This window comes from Gadus macrocephalus, chromosome 23 (genome assembly GCF_031168955.1).
Source record: "Gadus macrocephalus chromosome 23, ASM3116895v1".
In the NCBI taxonomy this organism is placed as follows: Eukaryota; Metazoa; Chordata; class Actinopteri; order Gadiformes; family Gadidae; genus Gadus; species Gadus macrocephalus.
This window is the reverse complement of record NC_082404.1, coordinates 6037552-6057226: the sequence shown is the minus strand read 5'-3', so window position 1 is coordinate 6057226 and position 19675 is coordinate 6037552. Positions and strand designations below refer to the sequence as shown.

Genomic DNA, 19675 nt, shown 5'->3' with positions numbered 1-19675 from the left:
CATTACATCCATTCTAATGTCGTTTTTGTTTACCTTTACCTTCACACACCAATTAGTTAGTGGAAATGTGGAAGAATATCACACACTCAAGAGTAAAAACAAGTTGGTGTATATGTTAAAATTCTTGAGTCTGTTTTTCCCTTTAACCTTTATCTTTGCCTGTTCACAGGCATAACTGTCCGTCCACACCAGAAGCGAATTGAGCGACCAAATCGCCGGAAGTCATTCACTTTCTATGGGCAAGAGCGACCAAAGCGACCAAAGCGACCAACGCTACCAGCGGCCAAAGTTGAGCGACCAGAGCGTCAAAAAGAAGTTGAAAACTTTTTAACTTTATGCAAATGACTATTATTCGCTTCAGCGACCAAACACTGACAGCCAATCGGAATGTAGACGCTCTTCGCTTGCGTGGATCCCAGGGAACATCGGCAGGCACTTTGGTTCCTACCTACCTTTATTCACTCACTGAACAAAATGTCGGCTGAAGTATTAATAGCGGCTGTAACTGGGCACCCGGTGTTGTACGAACCCACCCTTTTTCAGTTCAGAGATCGAAACGCCATAGTGGTTTGGATATCAAGTGATGATAAGCGGGAGAATTTATAGGCTACATCTAGAACGTTCGTATTTAAGCGGGAATCATTATAATTTGCTCTACATGCCACCAATCTCCAAGAGTGTAGCATGCTTTAAACAAAACCGTCACATAAACAAACTAATCGACAAGACGAGGGATAAATGACAAGGGATATATCTCTTGTCTTTTATCCCTCTATTCCCCACTATTCACGGAGCCTGAGGTGAATAATTTTTAATTAAATAGTCAGATAGATAGATAGTCTAGTCTTTATTAATACCAAACGACACAAATCGTCGGGAATCCATTTAGGTGGTTCGTCCCACACAGGACAGTAGCCTACAAGACCACACAGAACAAGTCTGACTGGACATACACACAATACATCACATTAAAACTAGACACACGTTGATAGATAGATAGACAGAAAGACCTAGATAGATAGATATGTTCCATTATTTGCCTTGCGGAGCCAACCAGTCCTGTGCACGTATGCAAATTAGCCATGTGCGCTAACGTCTATTTGTTTTGAATGCGACGAATGAGTGCAGATCATGATTTGCAGATCCAGATCAGTGAAACATATTTCAACTACTACAGCACGCAGGGTTTTTTGTTCTCGGTTGTAATTAGCCTACATTTTAGGATTTTTATATTGGGGGGAATCACTGTCCTACTTGTTGTCGAAGCACTTTATCGAACAAGCAAAACCGTCTCGGCAATATGGCCAAGGTGTATGGGAGAGTTCAATATTTGATATGGCTGTCTGTAGGGCCTACTAAACGCATACGGCTCCTTTAAATGCGTCTGCATAATTGAATTGTACGTCATGAGCGACTTGAGCGACCAAAGCGAACAGAAAAATTCGCAGCGAAAATTCGCAGCGACCAAAGCGTCTTCGACGCTTTGGTCGCTCCTGGTGTGGACGTACAGTAAGATACAACTAAGAAAGGAAAAGGTACTTCGAAAATACGAATTCAAATTTAGATCAATATTCTTCCCATGTTATTTATCAGGCTACACAACTGTATGATAAGGCCTGCAATTAAAGAATTGATTTGATAGGTATCAGTTCAATACTGCCATTCAAAATGTGTTTTCCTTAACAAATGTTTTGCAGTGTAGTTCATTTATGACATATTTCTGTTCGAACCATTAATGGATCTGTCAGGTTTCCAATAGGGCCCGACCGATATTGATTTTTGAGCGCCGATGCCGATTATTTTCAGAGAAAAATTACGATTACGATTTAATCGGCCGATTAAAAACAAAACAAAAAAAAGCATATAAAACGTAGTTTTAATATACTTTAAACACTTTTGACGAATATGTGAATTGAATGCAGAACCTTTGATTGTTTTAGAATACATTTACAGTCAAAAATGAGTGTAATGTAAAATGTAAAATAAATAACTAACTCCCAATGTGCTGCGCTCGTGAGCAGTGACTAACATGTGCGTGCTGAGCAGTATGGTCGCACCGTTAGAGTCTACAGTATAACAAATTATCATGGCCTGGGACCTAAAGAAAAACAGGCACAACATGCTCAAACAACGCGTTTTGTGTACATTGGTGAGGTGAGCGCGCAGCTGCCTGAGCGAGCGTGCTTTGATGTTGTACGGTAAAATTCAATCTCCTCTTTTTTACTCCAGCTAAAGTTGTTAGTTAGCAAGGCGAGTAGGAGCACAATCTGCAGGATACTAAGCGCAATAACATTTCTAAAAAATAGATTAAAAAAATTAAAATAAAATCGGTTGTAATCTGCGTCTTTTTGGCAGATGTTGATTATTTTCAAAAAGGCTATAATCGGCCGATTAAATCGGCAGGCCGATGAATCGGTCGGGCCCTTGTTTCCAATATGTGTCCCCTCCAATGTTAAACTCGTTCCTACGCCCCTGCCCACTTGAATCTGACATGTTCTACTGTTATGAAGAATACATAGTGTGGCGTGTGAGCGTGTGAATGGGTTGAAATTAGGGCTGTAACGATACGCGTATCGGAACCGAAATCGCGACACTCAAAGCCACGAACCTGTCTCGCGGTGTGAGAAGGCAGAAGCGCGATACGCCCTTTCTAACTCTCCGGTCAAAATGTCAGATTGAAATGTGCTAATAATATGTCTAAATAATAGTCTGCTGACACCGCTCCTCTTATCGATGCCGCAAGTCTGCGACAAGATGCCCTCTCTGTGATGACAGCTCTCCGTGGCTACGGAGGATTGCATTTCTCCACAGCCGTCGAAGTCCTCACATGCGATATGAACGACTTTTATCCAGAGTGGGCCAAGCGCGAAAAAAATAGCCTGTGTGATCCCTGTCTCTATTGTTTTGTGTGATTTGACCGGCAGTTGGTCTGCTTATGGGTCGGAATGAAGCGGCCACCGATTATTGACAGGATGGGTAATTTATTCTACCGGACTCGTTAGTTTCTTCTAGGGATGCAAACAATTAATCGATTATCGATTAATTGTCGATAAGAGATTACTCGATTAAAATAAATTACTTGCAATTAATCGCATTTTTAACCCGTAATTCCCCAACCGTCCACGTGAGGGCGCGCTTGACGCCAGACGTACTTGACGCACACGCGGGAACACAAGCGGGAACACAAGCGGGAACACAAGCGAAGCAGGACAAGACAAACGAAAAGCGGGACACTGACACCGGGATCCCACCGGACGCGTACGCGCCGCGGAACGGCTGCGCCGCGGAACGGCTGCGTCCATCTGCCCTGCGTCCATTCCTACCGGGCGCGTAACGGCAGCGTAGCGCTGCCTTGCGAGCCAGCCGTATTCACGCGAGATCACGAGATCACGCGATAATCCTAAACCTAATGTACTCACCTTCCACTCCCAAAACTATTGCAATTAAATGCCACGCTTTGTCCTTTCTGACATTTTCCTTATAAAAAGGATGTTTTGGTACATAAATGACTTCATGTTGCTGAACTTCGACAATGAGTCTCTCGTCGTCCATGTTGCCGACCCTCTTGAGACCCACCGGTCATGACGTAATTATGTTGATGTGAAGTTACATGAGCTGAGTATTGTGTTTTATTTTTAAATTTGACCGGATGCTCTATGGCTTTTACTTTTCACTTCCTGCCCGGCTCGACCTGCTCTGTCGAAATTGACGCGGTTTAGCAGCGGCTCGCGGCAAAAATAGAATTGGACGGAAAGATAGCGCCGCAGCGCGGCACCCCGCTCCTGGGACGCTGCTGAAACGTTCCGCGGCGCGCCTGGTGGAAATGGTCTCATTGATTATAGTGGAAGCGATCAGCAGCGGTGACCGCGGCGCAGCAGTCCCGCGGTGCGGGAAAAAAAATCGTGGGATGTATCGAATCGTGGGTCAAAAATCGTGATACGCACCGAATCGTGAGTTGGTGTATCGTTACAGCCCGAGACTTGAGAGTCCTGTATAGGCCATTATAACCACCGACCCTGCCTAGTCATAAATAAACATTGGTCACTTTGCTGATGCATTTGAATAATGATTGATGGAAATGTCCATACCAGTATAAAATAGCATAGGAAACAGTCTAGATTAATTATAGAACTTGTAAGCTTTATTTGTTAGCTCTAATTGAGGCATACCAAAAAATTCACTTTTTTTCACAGTCACGGAATGTGCATTTTTTTTTGCCCTCCCCCTCTCCCCCACCCCCTCCCCCTCCCTCTCATACAACATAGGCCTACATATCACGTTCACGATGAATATTGGAGAGCAAAGTGACAAAAGAGAGAGAGAGGGAGAGCGCGAGCGAGGTATAAAACTCTCCATATGTAGGCCTATTCGGCATATTGAACCGTCTGCCTAATGCCCCTCCTTTTTGAAGTCGGACCAATGGGTTCCGTTTTCGTAACATTGAACCGTCGGCATACTGGCATGTCGATCGAATGGGAAATATTTCGGACCATTGAGACGTCGGAACAATGAGGTGTCGGAATTACGGGCAGGCCCCGATTCTACAGCCCAGCAAACATTTTCTCAACCTGCATAGAGGTGAACAAGTAGACGTCGAGTCACAACGTGACTTCATTTCGTGCATGCCCGAAATCAATCAAACCAACTGAATCTTAGAGGAATGGTGATTTCAACTAAACCTTATTTTAGAATGGTGTAACCAAATAAACAATCCCAGCTAACGTTTCTGCATTCAACCAGTCTAATATGCTCCTGACTTAGAACATATAGGCCTATTCTGGGTATACCCATGCTGCCTTGCATGTGATTGCTTTTCATGCTGCTAGGCAGCCTGGATTCCATGGATCCGAATTTCGCCTGAGAAAAAATTAAATAACCTGAGACGTTTCCTCTCTGAAACAGTCGTGGAGGAAGTCTGCGGCTTTCGGATCCACTCTTGGTATGGCGCTGCGATGCGTGGCCAGGTTTTGAGCAGCAGTGATGTTGCTAGGTACGCGTCCTGCGTCCCTGACGCATTAGAATCTGAAAGGACGCACTAAACTCACTATCCATGCGTCCCGGGGACGCATCTCATTTTCCCCATGAAAAACGATACATTGTGAACATTAAACAACTCGTGTTTAATCACAGTAACTGGCCAAAGAAACCTTCTTGTGAGCAGATCGGACAAGCGCTGTTTCAACCCTCTGCGCATCTACTCGGCGCAGACGTGATCCCCTGTACAAAGTATCGCGACATGCTAATTTAGCCGCTACCAAAACAACTAGCTCGTCACCGCTGATTTCATTTCAACAATTAAAAATACGAACTTCATAGAAAATAAACCCACGTTTCCACTACTCGATGCTGTGCTCATTCGTGTCGAATGAGCAAATCAAACAGGATTTTTTTGCAATCCTTCTGATTGAATATATGTACATTTACGACAAAATCGTGAGGACTAGGCTTGTGACCCTTGTGACACACACACACACACACACACACACACACACACACACACACACACACACACACACACACACACACACACACACACACACACACACACACACACACACACACACACACACACACACACACACACACCGCTCGCGAGATAATAGCTCATTGGCGCCACCTAGTGATCATTATGTGCAAATGCACAGCCTCTCATTAAAATGACTTAGGGGTCATTTGACCCCTCTTGCGGCGCTAGGAGTAAGTAAAAATGGCCCGGCGTTTCTAGTGTTAAACATGAACGGTTGAGTACTCCAGCTCTAACCATATCATACCACCATCAAGGAGTTTAACACTATTAATTTAATTTAAGAAATAGAATAATAATAAAAAAGAAACACATTTTTTAAACTGGGGAGTCGGGACCCATTGAATTTCTCAGGGACCCACCCAACTCGCCACCTGTGGGTCCCGGGGACTCACTACATTGAAAACCTATCAACATCACTGGAGCAGTGCTAGAAGTTATAGCGTGGCTGTACGGCGGTGCCGGTGTTCTGTCTCATTGGAAACACAACCTACTTAAGTCTCAATGAAGAGACACTGCTTTGAATGTATGTGGGATACTTCAAATGATCAACGTGGTTTTTACATTGTGCAAAGTTTCAATAAAATTGCACCGCAGCACCATTGATATTCACGAACGTGCTAAGAAATGCACGATTGTAGACAGTGTTGGGAAAGTTCACTTTCTACGTGAACTAGTTCAAAGTTCAGTTCACAAATTTTAAAATGAACTAGCTCACGTTCATAATTAAAAATTTTGAACTAAGTTCACAGTTCCAAAAAATGAACTAGTTCATAGTTCTTTTTTTCAATATGTTGCTGTGAGCTATAATTTTTTCCGGTATTTTGAACATTGAGTCCACTCAAGCATCAAAATACAGTTTCAATCGTCTTTTATTGCACATTTAGCGCATTTTGTAAATCCCATTGATTTCTGTTGGAAGACTCATTGCTTGTTGGCCGGAAGCGGAAAGGGGGGGTGTTCACATTTGGTTGTAGTCTTTTCGCTCGGTTCTAGCCCTACTGTTGATTCGGAGAACCGAGCGAAAAGACTACAACCAAACGTAAACAGCCCCCCTTTCCGTTTCCGGCCGACAAGCAATGACTCTAGGAGGTATTCTAGTCCGCTGAGCTATGAGCCATGTAACATAATTCACACATTCATACCAACAGGCCACATATGTCCTTGGCGACTAGAGAGGTCTCGTTCCCATCCTAGGGAGGGATCCGGCTCCTTGGGAGGCGTCCGGCCCGTACAAGAAGCCATTCATTCACGTACCAATTCTAGAGATACGAGCGGCCCAGGTGTTCGACGAACTCAGAAGTTCAGGGCCACGAAGCAAGTTGCAATGCCAACACATAGCCACAAGGGAGCAGCATGGAGACACATACAACATCCAGAGAGGCGGGAGTTCAGCAACATGCTTAGCCAATCAGAGCACATAACTAAGTCCATACCTGCCCAGTATTAAAGTTACAACCCATAGCCCAGGGGGCAAGAACGCTCCAGGTAACGCATCCTTCTGATGCCCTACTAAGTGTATCTCCACGCGTGCTTATACAATTCCCCTCCTTTTGCTTCATGTATTGTAGTCAAAAACATTACCAAATAAAGTGAGTTAAAGCGATCCTGACTCGGCAGACTTTTTTCCAAAAGAACACGGCAGCCAGAGAGCTAACGTTAGGGATTGTACATATTTATAATTCGAAATTCGTCTCAGCCTTTATACCACAGATACTCTAGGGCGGGGGTCGGCAATAGGCGGACCGCGGTCCGGGTCCGGACCCAACTGACGTCCTCTCCGGACCGAGACACAATTGCAACAATAATATTAATAATGCGATTTTTTTTTTATATACCGTATTGGTCCGAATATAAGACGGCCTTTTTTCCAATCGAAATAGGTCCGAAAAAGTCGGGTCGTCTTATATTCGGGGTCTAGTATTCAGAGCGCAGTTTCTCTTCTTCGCCTCTCCCTTTAAATGTCAATACACATTCGCGGCCGCAGGTTGCGCCAGAAATTGGTTCCGGGAAGAAGTAGTCCAGCGTCCTTAACAACCAGACCGTTACCGGTGTTTAAAGACAGGCTGACCATTAGAGACAAGTGGCTCAAAAGTGGGTCAGGTCAATCAACAACAGCGGAGGAGCTATGATGCCAATTTTAAAATAATGGTCGTCAATAAGGCAGAGTCAAGTAACAACTGCCAAGCTGCCAAGATGTTTGGGGTCACGGAGTGTAACGTAAGAAGATGGCGAGCACCAAAATAACGTCTCAAAGACGTCAACAGTCAGCGCAAATCCTACCGTGGTCCTCAAAGTGGCAGTTTCAGTGAGGTTGACCGGAGAGTTTTTGAAAACGTCAGAGAAAACGCGCTTTGGGCGGTGCCGGTGGAAGCGGAGCAGCTGGGGAGCGATGACAGCGAGACCAAACACAGCGGGGCAGAGGACGTGTGTGAGCGATAGACAGAGATCGGAGGAGAAGTTTGGCGAATTTTGGTTAAGTTTAGTTAAATATGTGGCCTGTATTTTTCTATGTTATTTAAAAATGTTCCCAATGTTGCTTGATATTAATTTTGAATCATACTGTACATATTTTGCCTTGAAAGTGCCGTGGCCTTTACTGGCATTATTATTATTGTCATTGATATAACAAGTGTTTAATTCACTGTGCTTTGTTCTGCAAATCTGGTCTGCAAATCTGTTTGTGTTGAAAAACGGGGGGTCGTCTTATAATCAGGGTCGTCTTATATTCAGACCAATACGGGTATATATAATTTTGACCAAGAGATTTTAACAACTAATGTTTGGGTGACTTTTATAAACCCGTTAAATACATTAAATTAACTATAACTTTATGGTAGGCTATGTTTTTGTTTAAACCTTATAATGCCAGTAGCCAATCAGATGATAGCCTGCCCTACGAGCTGTGCGACTGGTGCACGCAAGCACGGCAAAATTGACAGAAGAAAAGAGTGCCTTCAGTTGAGAGAGAAAGCTTCATTGCAGTTGAAGAGAAAGGTAGATTGTGAGAACAGAGCTTTTAAAGAGGAGTGTTCATTCTGCCTGCATGCAGCTCTAAGCCTGTGTGCCTGATCTGCTCCGAGACGGTGGCGGATAGTCAGTTGTTGACCAAACTGATACTACTAGCGCCTTAAGTACTTATATTGGCTAAATATGCCTCTGAATCATAATGCACACCTTGACTGTTGGTACATAAAACACATGCAGTCCTATATCAGTGAAAACAACGGTCATAAAAAATGTGTGATAGACCCCCGGACCCAAGCTTGAGGATTTTTTTTGAAACTGGACCCATTAGGATTTTAATTGCCTACCCCTGCTCTAGGGTCTATAGCATATAACCCTGTTGTCTGATCAGTTTAATTATTTTTTCACAATTTAACAGATCTCCTTTTGAAGAATAATCACCGTCCCATTCATTTCAATGGGAATCGGGACGGTCTATTCTTTCAACATAGTGTACATATTTATAATTTTTAATTCGTCCCAGCCTTTACACCACAGACACTATAGGGTCTATAGCAGATAACCGCATTTTCTGATTACAGTTTAATGTAACAGTAAGCTGACCACACCGCAACTGCAAATGAACCACACAGAGATAACCATGGCAACCGGTCAAACAAATATTCTCATTCTGCGCGCGCATCGGCCGTGTTGATCAACAAATAACCCCCCAATTAGGGATGGGAATTGATAAGAATTTCCCGATTCCGATTCTGCTTATCGATTCTTTTATCGATTCTCATTCGGTGAGAAAATAAGTACAAACGTGTTTGTTTGTATTAAATCTCTTTAATATCTGATCAGAAGTGCGTCTAGCATTAGGAAATTGTACATTTTCAAATCAATTGGTCTAGACGGAAAAACTTATGTTTGGCTTTTTAAGCCCAAATGCCATCATTATGTGCCATAAACACAGACTGAAAACAGTCAAGTAAGAGCTTGTGCCTTTTGGAATGCTAACAGTGCTCATTTGCATTGAACTTGTAACAAAATTCAACTGACATAAACAAAATGAAGTATTGATTAGACAGAGATTTATTAGATGGGCCTACCTAATATCTATCTGCTTCCCTGGCAGGCGATACAGTTCAATGAAATCACGCACCACCAGACTAACCAACAGCTTCTTCCCCTGGGCCATACGTACGCTAAACAAAAAATAACCCCTGTGCAATACATAGACAACCACATGAACGATCACCACTACCTCTGGACATTCCTCATTATGCTTACCTTCCTGGACCTGCTGCTATTTAGATATATGTGGGCAGAAGGGGTTGTTGTCTGGGAGGGAGGGGAGGGTGTAGGACACTTAAATGTGCCTAAAGTGGAAGGCAGGGGGAGGGGTTATTGGGGTTATTGTTGTTATATATTTATTAATATTTCGTACTGTATTCTATTTATTCTTTTTATAAATGTATTTTAAAAAAGCACTGAACAAGATCTGCACCTTAATTTTGTTGTGTAAATACACTGTATTTAACCCAATGACAAATAGAGATTCTATTCTAATAAACCGTTGGAACACACAAGACCGGAAACCATAGCAACGCCGGTAAACAAACCCCGAGAAGCCCAATCCCTATGAGAGCTCCCCACGCTACAGCCATCCGGAGGCGCACAGAGCTGTTGGCCGTGATATTATCTATACAATTATATACAATTATATTATATACTATTATATATAGAGCTCCGGGAGTCGCAAACTGCAACAATCACTTTCTCTTCCATGCTGCAGCAGTTCACCCCAGACTGCTTGTTTGAGTTTGACGGTTGAACGATGATTGGCTGTTACGTTACACATGTCACTCAGTTGTCACGCTGTTGAACGCTGATTGGCTCTCATCACGCGGAATTCGCGTCAAAGTTGAAATTTGTCGCGGCACAACTCCTCGTGAGCGCGCTCGCCTGTGCACGGCGAAAGCAATACTTTGTATGGGATCTTGTCGCCCCGTTGCATTTGGTGTGAACGCACAATGCACTTCCTCCTCGGCGGCGCCATGTTTGCTGCGTTCTGAACCAAAATAAAGCAGAGTGTGTGTGACGTCATGACGCATTTGCCGCGACCGGAACCGATAAGCGGAATTGTTAAGCAGGCTTGCTAATGATTCCAAGGAATCGGTTGACTCGGCACCGGTTCTGAACAAGAACCGGTTCTCGATTCCCATTCCTACCCCCAATTGAACCAAGTTAAACCGAGTGAGCATGCCGTTCACAGACACCAGAATGAACAAGTTCACAGTAACGTTCATCAGGCATTAATACGTTCAGTTCACGTTCGCCGAAAATATGAATGAGTTCATGAACTATTGTCCAATGAACGCGTTCAGGCACAACACTGATTGTAGATGACTGAAAACCATATGAGAAAATAAAAAAAGAGGTTCCAACCCTATTGGATAGCAACGCAAGCTCCATGATTGACCTCAGTGTACACTTGACCACAGCAGTATTCATCGTCTTGACTACAATGTTTGCATCAAAGGTTCTACCCGTCGCTGGTTTGGATCTTGTCTCACAAATTGAACAGTATTTTTTCTCTTTCAATCAGAATCTTGACATTGCAACCTAAGCTTTGGTATCCCCCCGTCTAATTCAAAATTCCGTCTTTTTTAGCGTGTACCGGTGACTGAGCCCGGATGCCCAGTCAAAAACACAGAGAAAGAGAGCCTATTAAAACGGGAGCTGACTGAATGTAGCCTGTACTCTAAAGTGAACAGGTTATTTTGTTGAATCCTGGTTGCATATGGACAGTCCATTATTCGGAAAAAAAAAGATTTGTAGCATTAGTTCCCTTTAGTTTAGGTAATTACCCTTTTCTTACATAACTACTAGCTTTTGCTTCCTCATTTCTAACCCAATGGATCACATAAAAAGGTCATTTCCAGCCAGCTTTTGGCAAAAACACCTTATTTTGAGTTACCATATGCATCGGGAAGGAGACCACATTGAGAAACATTTGTTTTTGCGGAATTTGGTTTGTTGGGTAAGTACATTATAATACACTTCTAAATGCTAATTTCTGTGTGTTTATTATATTATATTTCTGTGTGTTTATTATAGGCCGATATATTATATTTAGTGTGTTTATTATATTAACATATTACACTAAATAATGTTTTTTCTTCATTGTGTATCTGGATTTGTTTATTGTATTAACAACAAGCAATTACAAGTATTTTGTCGATTGTTAACAGTCAAGGGAACTCGCAGGGCATTATACATTTAGCATGCATCCACACATTGGTTTTGAACAAAATGTGCTGAACATAGTTGGAACACTGGTACATCAACTAGGGACTCGCGATCAGTGTTGGTCAAGTTACTGATTACTTATCCAAGAAAGTAATCCAGTTACTTTACTGATTACTTATTTTCTAATTACTAATAATTTTACTAATTACTTGACTTGGTTACCTTTCAAAAACACACTAGCTATACACAACCTGAATACGCTTTTTTAAAACTTGTTTTTATTAGTCTCAATCTTTTTAACTATGCACATTGCGAACAAAAAAAATAATTAAATGCAACAGTCTCATTTAAATAAAATCGTTTTGGTGTGTATACACACCTTCATTCGAATAGATGTAAATAAAATACAGCAATAAAATAATTAAAACCAAAGTCTCTATTAACATTTACATCTTTTAACAGTTGCAGTGCAGAGAGGAGTAATGCGTTTACCAAAGCAGAAAATGCTGTTGCATGCCACATTTAGGCTGTGCTAAAAAAAGAGTATGTGTTTGAACTGTGTGTGTGTGGAAGGATGTGTTTCTCTGAGTGTGTGGATGTGAATGTCACTGTGTTTGTGTGTATGGAGGGGACTGCCTCTATGTTTGTGTGGGATTGAGGTTTGCTTCTACGTGTATGTGATCTGTGTGTATGTATGTAGAGTGTATGTGTATGTGTATGTGTATGTGTGTGTGTGTGTGTGTGTGTGTGTACGTTCATGTTTGTGTGAGAATATGTGTTTAAAAGGTTTAGAAATGCTGTGGGGGGGTTTACCTTGAGACACCCGGGGTCTGTCTCTATGGAGGGAAAGTGAAACAGTTCCCCTTGCTGGCTTTGTTAGTTTAAACTCATTATTGGCTGTATCTTCTTATTCTGGTTATTTGTACATCTGGTGTTGATTTGAGACCGGTGGACCGGATCCACCGGTCTCACCGAACTATGGAAAACTAAAGGTTTTTATTTACTTTGGATGTTTTCAAATTATTTAGAGATTATTAACCTGTTGTATAACGATATTGACTCTGGGGCACGCGCCTGCTCCGAGGTAGAGTAGGCGTGGCCTATATGACGTAGTACATGCTCTGGTGGATATGATCTGAGAGCCTGCTTCCGGCTTCCTCATGTGTGATGATGCTGCCATCTTGTGGCCATGAGCAGTTATTACAGTTTATATGTTTGGGCCTGCTCCCTTGTGGCTATGTGCAAGTATTACAGCTTACGTGTTTATTTTCATGACACCTGCGGCACCCTGAAGTCAGCGACCACGCCCACGGTCACCACAATATTAATAACAACAATATTGGAATTGAAAAATTGAAACATACATGAAGTAGATGCAGAACAGTGTTGATAGACCTTGTTCAGTGAAAGGGTGGGGAAAGAAGCTGACTTTGTGTCGGCTGGTTCGGCGAACAGTGCCCTGCATCGCCTACCACAGCGAAGGAGGTTGAAACAGTTTATATATCGGCCGATATATCGGCATATCGGATTTTTAAATCACAAAATATTCGTATCGGTATCGGCCTTAAAAATTCTATATCGGTCGGGCTCTAGTTGGAACACACAAGGCCGGAAACCATAGCAACGCCGGTAAATAAACCCTGAGAAGCTCAATCGCTATGAGAGCTCCCCGCGCTACGGCCATCCGGAAGCGCACAGAGCTTTTGGCTCATATATAGTAGGAATGCGCGATATAAACGATATACGATATAAACGATAAAAAATGGCCTACGATAGAGATTTTAGTTATATTGCTCTATCGCGATAATGCATGTTTGACGCGATCTATCCATGACCCGCGAAATCAAAGAGCGGGTCATGGATAGAGCTACGAGCTGCAACCTCTGCAACGCATCGTCCGCGACCCGCGAATTTTAAAAAGAGCCACGAGCTGCAACCAGCTGCATTGCATCATCCGCGACCCGCAAAATGTAAAGAGCCACGAGCTGCAACCGGCTGCAACGCATCGTCCGCGACCCGCAAAATTTAAAGAGCCACGTGCTGCAACCGGCTGCAACACATCATCCGCGACCCGCAAAATTTAAAGAGCCACGAGCTGCAACCGGCTTCAACGCATCATCGTCATCTAAGCAAATATGGCTGAAAGCGAAACGGAGGAGCTGGTGATTGCGCTCATTTCATGTTCATTTTAAAATTGTATGCGTTCACTTTGCACTTTTATATTTTAATATCAAGTATCTGTGCACACACTTGGAAGATTTTTCTTTATTTAAAATAGCCATGCCTAATACTGGACGTATTTCCCTAATTCACAGTATCCGTTTCTTTATTAACAAGACACCACCAGTTTTAATTTAATTAAGAGAAGTATACGTCATTACACAGAAGATTTTTTTCTTTGTTAAAGTCTCTGCAGCTACAACATTATGTTGTATGATTACACTTTTGCACAATAAATGTTCTCAAAACGACATACTAAGTTTCTTTCTTTTGTTTTATACATTTACCAGTATGGCTTTCCTTAGAGTCTATGTAACCTGTTCTGAAATGGTTCTATTATGATTTATATATCGTGATATATATCGTTATCGCAATAGGTTGCAATGTTTATTGCAATATGGATTTTAGGCCATATCGCCCATCCCTAATATATAGAACTCCGGGATTCGCAAACGGCAACAATCACTTTCTCCTCCATGCAGTCCGGGGGTGTGGTTTACCCCGGACTGCACTGCAATGAGTTGGCCGGTTGAACACTGATTAGCTGTTACGTTACACATGTCATTCAGTGGCCACGCTGTTGAACACTGATTGGCTGTCATCACGCGAATGTCGCGTCAAAGTTTAAATATTTTTAAAGATTGATAGATTGCGGGGAACATAGGAGAGACATTCACACACCCATAATATAATTTTTTTGGTTTGGTGCGGTACCTTTTCACATTGCAATCGCAACAGTCTCAGAATTTGTCCACAATGCACATGTGAGCAAAGATCGATAAATCATTGAAAAAAAAGGTCTGGGGCGGGGTAAAGTGGTAAAGGTAAAAATATGGGAGAAAAGCGTCTGTGAAAATAAATAATCATGGATATCCAGCGGGCTGCACTCATTGTGCTGATATTGATTTGTTTCATACAGTTGTGGACCGGTCGAACTCCTTTTCCCTCATCCTGGTGCTGAATGTGTTAAAGGCAATTTTACGTGTGTTTTCAAGCATACGTTTTATGTTGGCGTCTGTCCAATTATCCAATAGACATTCCGTCTCCTCTTTGCTCCATGCAGAGCCGCGACTCGTTTTCACCCGACGGTCCGACAATGTGCTGATAGCCTTGGGGTAACCACTAATCAAACAATATTCCCATAATGTGCGCAGCTGAGTGGGTGCCTGTTACGTCCAAAGAGGCATTTTCTTTTTAGAATTGGATCAGACCGAGGTGCGTTCGCTTCCACATCTCATACATACACTTTAAGAGTGTATGTACAGTAGGGCTGGGCGATATATCGATATTTAAAATATATCGATATTTTTACAAACGCGATATGAAACGAGACCATATCGTCAATATCGATATAATTTAATTTGCGTTGAAATTACAGCACATTTGTTCCAAATAACACCAGTTTCGAACCGCGCCTGCCGCCTGCTATTTCTTAACTCTGCTTATGTCTCTCCCGCTCTGCCTCCGGCTCACACAGTCTCTGCCTGCCCCCCCCCCCCCCCCCTCCACTGACTCACGTCACTTTTTGAAACATGAGCCGTGTTCGAAATCGTTCACTATTCATTGGGTATTTTAAGTGCACTATATTGTGCATGAAATTAACCACTGAGAATTCGAACACCAATAAATCGCCAATGAGACACGACCGTGCAAGCGCCGGTCGTGTCACACACTGTAGGTAATTACCTTGTCATTCTTACATGTGAACACACACACTGTAACGCAAGTGTTTCTTGTCGGTTATTTGACGTATTTCCACAACGAGACTGTATTGGGGGTTATCTGAGCCATGGTTGAGCCATGGAATTGGGGGAAAGGAACTTTGGCTTTGACTCGCTGAAGTACATGAACTGCGACATGCCTCCCGTGTGTTCTAGAATATTTACAGAACACGGCTAAAGGCTATGTGCGCCTCGCCATTGCGATACATCCACTGTAAACAGAGCGCATGGTACCGTGGCTGCACGGCAGAATTTCGGGAACGTCTTTGAATACTGTGTTAGTTGCCCACTAATACCTATTAAAGAATACATAAAATAGCATGTCATGTCCGCCCCCCCCACGCAGTCGTTACGGTTCATAATATTTCGGAGGCGCACAAAGCTTTTGGCCGTGATGTTATATATTATAATGTTCTCTAATACGAGGCGGAGGCAGTGTCTAGTCCACGGTTTATTCAACCATCAAACTGTATTCAATTCCGAACGGTAGAAATAGTAATATCAAATCTGCGCACAGAGCGCGCCACCCCCCCTCCCTTCGACAAATATCGATATTTATCTTATATCGATATTCTGCTTGAAGATATCGAGATATGACTTTTGGTCCATATCGCCCAGCCCTAATGTACAGTATATAAATTCCTGGGTGTGACAATAGACCATAAGCTCAGCTGGAAACCTCACATGAAACATGTTAAATCTAAACTGTCACGAAGCATCTCAGTCCTGGGTAAAGCAAAGCATATATTGGATCACAACTCATTGCATATTCTTTACTGCTCAATGATCTTACCTTATTTAAATTACTGTGTGGAGGTCTGGGGGACCACTTACAAAAGCTCACTGCTACCACTAGTCACACTTCAAAAACGAGCCATAAGAATAATCAATAAAGCTGGATATTATGATCACACCAACCTCCTGTTTTTACATTCCCGTATCATAAAGTTCAATGACCTGGTTGAATATCAAGTTGCACAAATCATGTTCAAAGCTAGAAATAAACTGCTACTGGTAACATTCAAAAACTTTTTTTGACAGAGAGGGGGGTTACAATTTGAGGGAACGGTTAAACTTTAAGATACTGGCTGTACGCATGACTTTAAAATGTCATTGCATCTCAATTGGGGGTGTGAAACTGTGGAATGGGATGAGCAAGGAGCTAAAGCAATGTCCAAACATGATCCAGTTTAAAAAAAGGTTCAAAGCAAGGATTTTCAAAAGGTACAGGGATGAGGCACAGAAGTAAGAAGTAAGAATATATCAAATATAGTATAAAGAGAGATTATGAGGAATACAGGAAGTATATATTAAATAAATATTAATTATTGAACTGTGGAAAAGGGGTAGGATTAAATAAGTGTTACACTTCTTCCTACTCCTTTTCAGACATATCAATTGAATGTATGTAATTTTTTTTCTTTAGTGAAATAATTGGCACATCGCTTTCGTTTATTGTAGTGTCATGCTTTTTATTTTGTTTGGTGTTATTTGCGATGTTTGATTTGTATTTTGATATGTCTGAAATAAATGAAATCAATCAATCAATCAAAATCAAATCAAGCAAACCGCACCAGGGTTAATTTGGAAGCAAACCGAGACCAGGTCTTCAGGGAGGTCTCGGCCGGCTGATTTGGTGCGCATCAAAGTGAGGCGTTTGCATTCACACCACCGCAAACGTACCGAACCAAGGGACCAAACTCATTTAGTGCGCACTAAATGCTGTTGGTTTGAAAGCACGAATAAACTTTTGAAACAGAGAATTATCGTCATGTAATCCATTGATTTCAACAATATATCTGTACTCTAAATACCAAATATTTAAATTGTAACTGTAACGGAATACAGTTACTTATAATTTGTATTCTGAATATGTAACGCCGGTACATGTATTCAGTTACTCCCCAACAATGCAAACACATGCCCAAAAGAAGAATTCCACCCACCATCTCCGTCCCCTGACTACTAAGCTCCAAAATCATAGCTTTCTCATTGACATTATCACGCCTGTGTATGGGTTTGTGAAACAAGTATTAATAGTTCCCGCTGTGTTTTGCTTGAAGAAGGTGTGGTTATAATTTAAATTGTCTGTACCATATCATTTATTACTTTAATCTGGATCTCCTTATAAACTAATGCTAATCTTAATGAGGATGAGGACTATTTTATTATACTTCATTTCATTATACTTCATTTCTTTTTGCGAGCTGGTGGGGCCCCATGTTGTGCAGAATGTGCAGGTTTTTTTTTTCGCCCCTGCACTTCAAACAGTATGAGTCCGCCACTGCAGTACTATACTATAAAATACGAGCCTGCTTTGACTTGGCACGTAAGCTGACCGCCATTAGAATATTGGAGAATATATATATTTTTGCTTCCAGTAATCCATAGCTCATTGTTATTGCTTATTCACCCCTAGTGCTACACGATGCACATTTATATTAGGAACTAAATCAGCAATCAGTGGCGTAGCATAGTTGTGCTAGGCCTAGGGGCAAGATCGCACTGGGCCCCACCCCCCGACCCCCCACCAAACCCCCCCCCCCCCCCCACCAAAACCCCCCCCCCCCCCCCCCCACCCACCCACACACCCACACCCACACCCACACACACACACGGCCTAAGCCAACACAACGAGAGAACGCAAAATCATCATCAGAACCATGGACAGAGACTTAGCATCCCTAGATCACACGTCAAAATCCCGGAAACATCATTAGGACCACGTACACCGTATTTGCAACACACTGCCTACTATCAAAAACAAAACATAAATACTCCATTCAGCTGACCACACAACTACATTTCACAAACAGCGCAACTATGGCCTTATCAAAATGGCCAAAGGTAACATACTCCTACATGGCACAGCGGCCATAACCAATAATAAAATAACAACTGCTCTTACCCGTTCAGAAGTTAACTCTGCGTGCCTTCTGTTCAGCAAACTCGTTGATAATAGAGGTTGAAATCCAATTTTCTTGCGCTTTCATTCTCGATGGAGAGTATGGCCAATACACTCAATCGCTACTGTGCCATGGCGCTCCTTAGGGAAGACTTTATCAATTTTAACTTGGAAAATGACCGCTCTGCCGTGGCTACTGTCACTGGTATGGTGAGGTACAGCAAAAACGCTGTGCAAACATTCGAATTGCGCGCATCCAGGTCTTTCTTCTCTTTACGTTTTTAGCACCACTTCTTAGCTTGCTAAACATTGCATTGGTATGGCTTAGCTTTTAACAATATGTTAGAGTTGGAGACACAGCTGTGTTCGAAATCGTTCCCTATACACTCACTATTCCATATAGTGTTCATGATATAGTGCACTATATAGGGAACGAACAAACGAGAATTCGGACACTACGCTGAACATTTCAAATCGTCATGTGCGTCAGTAAATGCGCCGGGTATTTGTGTGACGCAGACAGATGCGCCCGCACTCACGAGGAAAGCTGGGGGTTGGATTGATGTTGAATGTTACATTTCCTTGTTCAAGTTTTTTTTAATTAATTTTGATTGTTACATTTTCTATGTTAGATTCCGAATAAATTGTTGACATTTCTAAACGAGACTCGATCATTAAATGTATTCGTTTTCGCGGTTAATCAGCTTCTTCTTCTTCGGAAAAATACAACCGCATTGCATTGTGGTATACGGGAGTAACGTCGTGTAGGGTACATCGTCTGTACACTCAAAACATCACGTTGATTGGTCGAACAGATTTCCGAGCAGGCCCTATTCTTTTGTAAATGTTGAAAATAAAATAAAATAAATGAAGTAGCCTAAGTGCGATTGTATATACTTTTTGATTCGTGTCCAAAATATCACTACTGTAACCAAATGACATACATTAAGGAAGAGGAAGAGAAAATATATGAGCCACCCTGACTGTGTTGTTATGAGAGAAGAGTCTATATAAAGCCGTCAGTTCCTTCCTATAATCACTTGTAGATATCTTGTAGATAGCTGCGTTAACACCCTGAAATATCATCCAATGTCTTCAGACCAA

General features: G+C 42.3%; 2 protein-coding genes across 5 annotated transcripts in view; one reads left to right on the top strand and one right to left on the bottom strand.

The window, feature by feature from the left end:
* LOC132452857 (toll-like receptor 13) overlaps positions 1-13104 on the top strand; it is a 47176-nt gene extending 34072 nt beyond the window's left edge. For all 3 annotated transcript variants that reach the window (XM_060045681.1, XM_060045682.1, XM_060045684.1), the window contains one exon: positions 12512-13104. In XM_060045681.1, coding sequence (XP_059901664.1) covers positions 12512-12517 — 6 coding nt within the window. In that variant the 3' untranslated portion in view covers positions 12518-13104. The remainder of the gene's footprint in view (positions 1-12511) is intronic.
* LOC132452867 (B-cell receptor CD22-like) overlaps positions 1-19280 on the bottom strand; it is a 36056-nt gene extending 16776 nt beyond the window's left edge. For both annotated transcript variants that reach the window (XM_060045700.1, XM_060045699.1), the window contains exon 1: positions 18575-19280. The gene's annotated coding sequence lies outside the window, so the exon portion shown is untranslated. The remainder of the gene's footprint in view (positions 1-18574) is intronic.
* Between the last annotated feature and the right edge of the window lie 395 nt (positions 19281-19675).